The sequence below is a fragment of the Pristiophorus japonicus genome, unplaced genomic scaffold (assembly GCF_044704955.1).
Source record: "Pristiophorus japonicus isolate sPriJap1 unplaced genomic scaffold, sPriJap1.hap1 HAP1_SCAFFOLD_304, whole genome shotgun sequence".
Classification (NCBI taxonomy): domain Eukaryota; kingdom Metazoa; phylum Chordata; class Chondrichthyes; family Pristiophoridae; genus Pristiophorus; species Pristiophorus japonicus.
In genome coordinates this window covers 148,639-156,138 of record NW_027252824.1, presented here as the reverse complement: position 1 = coordinate 156,138, position 7,500 = coordinate 148,639, and the positions used below count along the sequence as shown (strand labels likewise).

The 7,500-nt window shown below is 58.9% G+C and overlaps 1 protein-coding gene across 1 annotated transcript in view; it reads left to right on the top strand.

Moving 5' to 3' along the window:
• LOC139249323 (NF-kappa-B inhibitor zeta-like) overlaps positions 1-7,500 on the top strand; it is a 28,183-nt gene that overhangs the window by 19,948 nt on the left and 735 nt on the right. Inside the window, exons 7-10 of the mRNA XM_070872302.1 lie at positions 629-775; positions 2,440-2,491; positions 2,936-3,105; positions 4,352-4,468. Of these exons, the coding sequence (XP_070728403.1) occupies positions 629-775; positions 2,440-2,491; positions 2,936-3,105; positions 4,352-4,468 (486 nt within the window). The remainder of the gene's footprint in view (positions 1-628; positions 776-2,439; positions 2,492-2,935; positions 3,106-4,351; positions 4,469-7,500) is intronic.

Sequence of the window (7,500 nt, the reverse complement as noted above, 5' to 3'; positions counted from 1 at the left end):
ATGGGTTTGAGGACCCCGGGATAGGTTTGAGGGTCCCAGGATGGGTTTGAGGGTGCCGGGATGGGTTGGGTTGGGTCTATGAAGAGTTGGAGGACCCCGGGATGGGTTGTACTGGGTGTATGAAGGGTTCGAGGACCCCGGGATGGGTTGGGTTGGGTCTATGAAGAGTTGGAGGACCCCGGGATGGGTTGGGCTGGGTCTATGAAGGGTTGGAGGTTGCCGGGATGGGTTGGGCTGGGTCTATGAAGGGTTTGAGGGTGCCGGGATGGGTTGGGCTGGGTCTATGAAGGGTTTGAGGGTGCCGGAATGGGTTGGGCTGGGTCTATGAAGGGTTTGAGGGTGCCGGAATGGGTTGGGCTGGGTCTATGAAGGGTTTGAGGGTCCTGGGATGGATTGGGCTGGGTCTACGAAGGGTTTGAGGGTCCCGGGATGGGTTTGAGGGTGCCGGGATGGGTTGGGCTGGGTCTATGAAGGGTTTGAGGGTCCTGGGATGGATTGGGCTGGGTCTATGAAGGGTTGGAAGACCCCGGGATGGGTTGGACTGGGTGTATCAGGGGATTGAGTGTCCCATGGTGCATTAGATGCATCATGTACCAGCCTAATGTGTCTTTATGCCCACCTTTCTCAGACGCCTCTCCTGGTTGCCGTGACAGCGAATCAGTCAGATATTGTGTATGATCTGATCGAGCTCGGAGCCGATGTCAAGGCCGCAGATTTCAAAGGACAAACGACTCTTCACCTAGCGGCGACCTACGGATATCCGGCAATCCTGCAGGTAAAGGGCGAGATCGGGGGCTGAGTGTACCTGCTCCGGGAGTGTTTGATGGGACAGTGTAGAGGGAGCTTTACTCTGTATCTAACCCCCTGTACCTGCCCTGGGAGTGTTTGATGGGACAGTGTAGAGGGAGCTTTACTCTGTATCTAACCCCCTGTATCTGCCCTGGGAGTGTTTGATGGGACAGTGTAGAGGGAGCTTTACTCTGTATCTAACCCCGTGCTGTACCTGCCCTGGGAGTGTTTGATGGGACAGTGTAGAGGGAGCTTTACTCTGTATCTAACGCCCTGTACCTGCCCTGGGAGTGTTTGATGGGACAGTGTAGAGGGAGCTTTACTCTGTATCTAACCCCCTGTACCTGCCCTGGGAGTGTTTGATGGGACAGTGTAGAGGGAGCTTTACTCTGTATCTAACCCCCTGTACCTGCCCTGGGAGTGTTTGATGGGACAGTGTAGAGGGAGCTTTACTCTGTATCTAACCCCCTGTACCTGCCCTGGGAGTATTTGATGGGACAGTGTAGAGGGAGCTTTACTCTGTATCTAACCCCCTGTACCTGCCCTCGGAGTGTTTGATGGGACAGTGTAGAGGGAGCTTTACTCTGTATCTAACCCCCTGTACCTGCCCTGGGAGTATTTGATGGGACAGTGTAGAGGGAGCTTTACTCTGTATCTAACCCCCTGTACCTGCCCTGGGAGTGTTTGATGGGACAGTGTAGAGGGAGCTTTACTCTGTATCTAACCCCCTGTACCTGCCCTGGGAGTATTTGATGGGACAGTGTAGAGGGAGCTTTACTCTGTATCTAACCCCCTGTACCTGCCCTGGGAGTGTTTGATGGGACAGTGTAGAGGGAGCTTTACTCTGTATCTAACCCCCTGTATCTGCCCTGGGAGTGTTTGATGGGACAGTGTAGAGGGAGCTTTACTCTGTATCTAACCCCGTGCTGTACCTGCCCTGGGAGTGTTTGATGGGACAGTGTAGAGGGAGCTTTACTCTGTATCTAACCCCGTGCTGTACCTGCCCTGGGAGTGTTTGATGGGACAGTGTAGAGGGAGCTTTACTCTGTATCTAACCCCCTGTACCTGCCCTGGGAGTGTTTGATGGGACAGTGTAGAGGGAGCTTTACTCTGTATCTAACCCCCTGTACCTGCCCTGGGAGTGTTTGATGGGACAGTGTAGAGGGAGCTTTACTCTGTATCTAACCCCCTGTACCTGCCCTGGGAGTGTTTGATGGGACAGTGTAGAGGGAGCTTTACTCTGTATCTAACCCCCTGTACCTGCCCTGGGAGTATTTGATGGGACAGTGTAGAGGGAGCTTTACTCTGTATCTAACCCCCTGTACCTGCCCTGGGAGTGTTTGATGGGACAGTGTAGAGGGAGCTTTACTCTGTATCTAACCCCCTGTACCTGCCCTGGGAGTATTTGATGGGACAGTGTAGAGGGAGCTTTACTCTGTATCTAACCCCCTGTACCTGCCCTGGGAGTGTTTGATGGGACAGTGTAGAGGGAGCTTTACTCTGTATCTAACCCCCTGTACCTGCCCTGGGAGTATTTGATGGGACAGTGTAGAGGGAGCTTTACTCTGTATCTAACCCCCTGTACCTGCCCTGGGAGTGTTTGATGGGACAGTGTAGAGGGAGCTTTACTAAAGTTGTTGTCTCTCCTAGGCGGTCTTCTGGACGGGTGTCACGGTGAATGTTGAGGCTCGGAACTTCGAAGGTAACTTTCACAATTTTACTGATGTGCGTCGCTCTGATATTCACGCAGTTACACTGCAGGGACCCTCTCCCTCCATGTAACCCTCTGTATGACGGGACGTGGGTCTGTGTCTGTGTGATTCCCCCCGCACGGTGACGGGACGTGGGTCTGTGTCTGTGATTCCCCCGCACGGTGACGGGACACGGGTCTGTGTCTGTGTGATTCCCCCGCACGGTGATAGGACACGGGTCTGTGTCTGTGTGATTCCCCCGCACGGTGACAGGACACGGGTCTGTGTCTGTGATTCCCCCGCACGGTGACAGGACGTGGGTCTGTGTCTGTCATTCCCCCCGCACGGTGACGGGACTTGGGTCTGTGTCTGTGATTCGGTGTGTTGCTGGGTGATTGGAGTGAGGGAGGAGAGGAGGGGAATGTTGGTCATTGATCTTTCTCTGCCTGTCGCAGGTCTCACGCCCCTTCACTGTGCTGTCAAGTCCCACAATTCCACAATGAGGAAGCAGAGCGAGATGTTGAGCATCACGGGAGTGATTTCCAGTGAGCTTCAATCTCAGGCCGAGGACAAACGGCACTGCATCACCATCCTGCTAAAAATGGGCGCATCCATCTTCACTCAGGTAACAGCATGTCCCTCCGACAGTACGGCACTCCCTCAGTACTGCCCCTCCGACAGTGCGGCACTCCCTCAGTACTGCCCCTCCGACAGTACGGCACTCCCTCAGTACTGCCCCTCCGACAGTGCGGCGCTCCCTCAGTACTGCCCCTCCGACAGTGCGGCACTCCCTCAGTACTGCCCCTCCGACTGTGCAGCACTCCCTCAGTACTGCTCCTCCGACAGTACGGCGCTCCCTCAGTACTGCCCCTCCGACAGTGCGGCGCTCCCTCAGTACTGCCCCTCCGACAGTGCGGGGCTCCCTCAGTACTGCCCCTCCGACAGTGCGGCACTCCCTCAGTACTGACCCTCCGACAGTGCGGCACTCCCTCAGTACTGCCCCTCCGACAGTGCGGCACTCCCTCAGTACTGCTCCTCCGACAGTGCGGCACTCCCTCAGTACTGCCCCTCCGACAGTGCGGCATTCCCTCAGTACTGCTCCTCCGACAGTACGGCACTCCCTCAGTACTGCTCCTCCGACAGTACGGCGCTCCCTCAGTACTGCCCCCCCGACAGTACGGCACTCCCTCAGTACTGCCCCTCCGACAGTACGTCACTCCCTCAGTACTGCCCCTCCGACAGTGCGGCACTCCCTCAGTACTGCCCCTCCGACAGTGCGGCACTCCCTCAGTACTGCCCCTCCGACAGTGCGGCACTCCCTCAGTACTGCTCCTGCGACAGTACGGCGCTCCCTCAGTACTGCCCCCCCGACAGTGCAGCACTCCCTCAGTACTGAACCTCCGACAGTGCAGCACTCCCTCAGTACTGCCCCTCTGACAGTGCGGCGCTCCCTCAGTACTGCCCCTCCGACAGTGCGGCGCTCCCTCAGTACTGCCCCTCCGACAGTGCGGCACTCCCTCAGTACTGCCCCTCCGACAGTGCGGCGCTCCCTCAGTACTGCCCCTCCGACAGTGCGGGGCTCCCTCAGTACTGCCCCTCCGACAGTACGGCACTCCCTCAGTACTGCCCCTCCGACAGTGCGGCGCTCCCTCAGTACTGCCCCTCCGACAGTGCGGCACTCCCTCAGTACCGCCCCTCCGACAGTGCAGTGCGGCACTCCCTCAGTACTGCCCCTCCGACAGTGCGGCACTCCCTCAGTACCGCCTCTCCTGACAGCACCTTGCCCCCTGTGGATGCCCCTCCCCAGGGCTGGGAGGGTGAGGACGCGATGGAGAGGGAGTGGGATTGACCTGTGCCCTTGTGTTGAGCAGGATGTGAAGAACAGTATGTCGGTCCTCCACCATTGTGTCCAGGACGGAAACCTCAGCCTCGTCCAATTCTTCCTCCAACTCTGCACCTACCAGCTGGCTAACTTCCTCAACATGAAGGTGAGGTCCGGGGTCCGGTATCGGGCTCTGGGGGTCCGGGGTTCAGGGGTTGGGGTTTTGGGTGTCGAGGTTCTGGGGTCAGGCAGTCGGGGGTTCGGGGGGCCGGGGTTCAGGGGTCGGGTTCAGCGGTGTGGGGTTTGTGGGTTCGGGAGGTTCGGGGTGTTGGGGTATTGGGGTGTGGATGTTGTGGTGTTGGGGTGTTGGGGTGTGGGGTGTTGGGGTGTGGGGTGTTGGGGGGTGTTGTGGTGTTGTGGTGTTGGGGTATTGGGGTGTTGGGGGGTGTTGGAGTGTTGTGGTATTGGGGTATTGGGATGTGGGGTGTTGGGGTGTTGTGGTGTTGGGGTGTTGGGGTGTTGGGGTGTTGGGGTGTTGTGGTATTGGGGTGTTGGGGTGTTGGGGTGTTGTGGTGTTGGGGTGTTGTGGTGTCGGGGTGTCGTGGTGTTGGGGTATGGGGTGTTGGGGAGTGTTGGGGTGTTGTGGTGTTGGGGTGTTGGGGTGTTGTGGTGTTGGGGTGTTGTGGTGTTGGGGTGTTGGGGTGTTGGGGTGTTGAGGTGTTGTGGTGTTGTGGTGTTGTGGTGTAGGGCTGTTGTGGTGTCGGAGTGTCATGGTGTCGGGGTATCGTGGTGTTGGGGTATGGGGTGTTGGGGAGTGTTGGGGTGTTGTGGTGTTGGGGTGTTGTGGTGTTGGGGTGTTGTGGTGTTGGGGTGTTGTGGTGTTGTGGTGTTGGGGTGTTGTGGTGTCGGGGTGTCGGGGTGTCGGGGTGTCGTGGTGTCGTGGTGTCGGGGTGTCCGGGGTGTTGTCGTGTTGGGGTGTCGTGGTGTTGTGGTGTTGGGGTGTTGGGGTGTTGTGGTGTTGGGGTGTTGTGGTGTTGGGGTGTTGGGGTGTTGGGGTGTTGTGGTGTCGGGGTGTCGGGGTGCCGTGGTGTCAGGGTGTCCGGGGTGTTGTGGTGTCCGGGGTGTTGGGGTGTTGGGGTGTTGGGGTGTTGTGGTGTTGGGGGGTGTTGTGTGGTGTTGGGGTGTTGGGGGGTGTTGGGGTGTGGGGGTGTTAGGGGGCGTTGGGGTGTTGGGGTGTGGGGGTGTTGGGGGATGTTGGGATGTTGGGGTGTGGGGGTGTTGCGGGTGTTGGGGTGTTGGGGGGTGTTGTGATGTTGGGGTGTTGGGGTGCTGGGGGTTGTTGGGGTGTTGGGGGAGTGTTGGGGTGTTGGGGTGTTGGGGTGTTGTGGTGTTGGGGTGTTGGAGTGTTGTGGTGTTGGGGTGTTGGGGTGTTGGGGTGTTGGGGTATCGGGGTGTCATGGTGTTGTGCTTTTGGGGTATTGGGGTGTGGGGTGTTGGGGGGTGTTGTGGTGTTGGGGTGTTGTGGTGTTGGGGTGTTGGGGTGTTGTGGTGTCGGGGTGTCGGGGTGTCGTGGTGTCGGGGTGTCCGGGGTGTTGTGGTGTTGGGGTGTCCGGGGTGTTGTGGTGTTGGGGTGTTGGGGTGTTGGGGCGTTGTGGTGTTGGGGGGTGTTGTGTGGTGTTGGGGTGTTGGGGGGTGTTGGGGTGTGGGGGTGTTTTGGGGTGTGGGGGTGTTGAGGATGTTGGGGTGTTGGGGTGTGGGGGTGTTGCGGGTGTTGGGGTGTTGGGGGGTGTTGTGATGTTGGGGTGCTGAGGGGTGTTGGGGGAGTGTTGGGGTGTTGGGGTGTTGGGGTGTTGGGGTGTTGTGGTGTTGGGGTGTTGGGGTGTTGGGGGGTGTTGTTGTGTTGTGGTGTTTGGGGTGTTGTGGTGTTGGGGTGTTGGGGTGTTGTGGTGTTGGGGTGTTGGTTGTTGGGGTATTGGGGTGTTGGGGGGTGGTGTGGGGTTGGTGTGGGGTTGGGGTGTTGGGGTGTTGGGGTGTTGGGGGGTGTTGTGATGTTGGGGTGTTGGGGGGTGTTGGGGGAGTGTTGGGGTGTTGGGGTGTTGGGGTGTTGTAGTGTTGGGATGTTGTGGTGTTGGGGTGTTGGGGTGTTGTGGTGTCGGGGTGTCAGGGTGTCGTGGTGTCGGGGTTTTGTGGTGTTGGGGTATTGGGGTGTGGGGTGTTGGGGGGTGTTGTGGTGTTGTGGTGTTGTGGTGTTGGGGTGTCCGGGGTGTTGTGGTGTTGGGGTGTCCGGGGTGTTGTGGTGTTGGGGTGTTGGGGTGTAGTGGTGTTGGGGTGTTGTGGTGTTGGGGTGTTGGGGTGTTGGGGTGTCGGGGTGTTGTGGTGTCAGGGTGTTGTGGTGTCGGGGTGTTGGGGTGTCGGGGTGTCGGGGTGTCGGGGTGTTGTGGTGTTGGGGTGTCGGGGTGTCGGGGTGTTGGGGTGTCGGGGTGTTGTGGTGTTGGGGTGTTGGTTGTTGGGGTGTTGGGGGGTGGTGTGGTGTTGGTGTGGTGTTGGGGTGTTGGGGGGTGTTGTGATGTTGGGGTGTTGGGGGAGTGTTGGGGTGTTGGGGGTGTTGTGGTGTTGGGATGTTGTGGTGTTGGGGTGTCCGGGGTGTTGTGGTGTCGGGGTGTTGGGGTGTTGTGGTGTCGGGGTATTGGGGTGTTGTGGTGTCGGGGTGTTGGGGTGTTGTGGTGTCGGGGTATTGGGGTGTTGTGGTGTCGGGGTGTTGGGGTGTTGTGGTGTCGGGGTATTGGGGTGTTGTGGTGTCGGGGTGTTGGGGTGTTGTGGTGTCGGGGTATTGGGGTGTTGTGGTGTCGGGGTGTTGGGGTGTTGTGGTGTCGGGGTATTGGGGTGTTGTGGTGTCGGGGTGTTGGGGTGTTGTGGTGTCGGGGTATTGGGGTGTTGTGGTGTCGGGGTGTTGGGGTGTTGTGGTGTCGGGGTATTGGGGTGTTGTGGTGTCGGGGTGTTGGGGTGTTGTGGTGTCGGGGTATTGGGGTGTTGTGGTGTCGGGGTGTTGTGGTGTTGGGGGGTGTTGGGGTGTTGGGGTGTCGGGGTGTTGTGGTGTTGGGGTGTTGGGGTGTTGGGGTGTTGGGGGTGAGTTGTGTGGGGGGGGATGGGGGGGGGAGTTGATGTTTTGTGTCCGGCCAATAACCTGTCCCCCCGCCC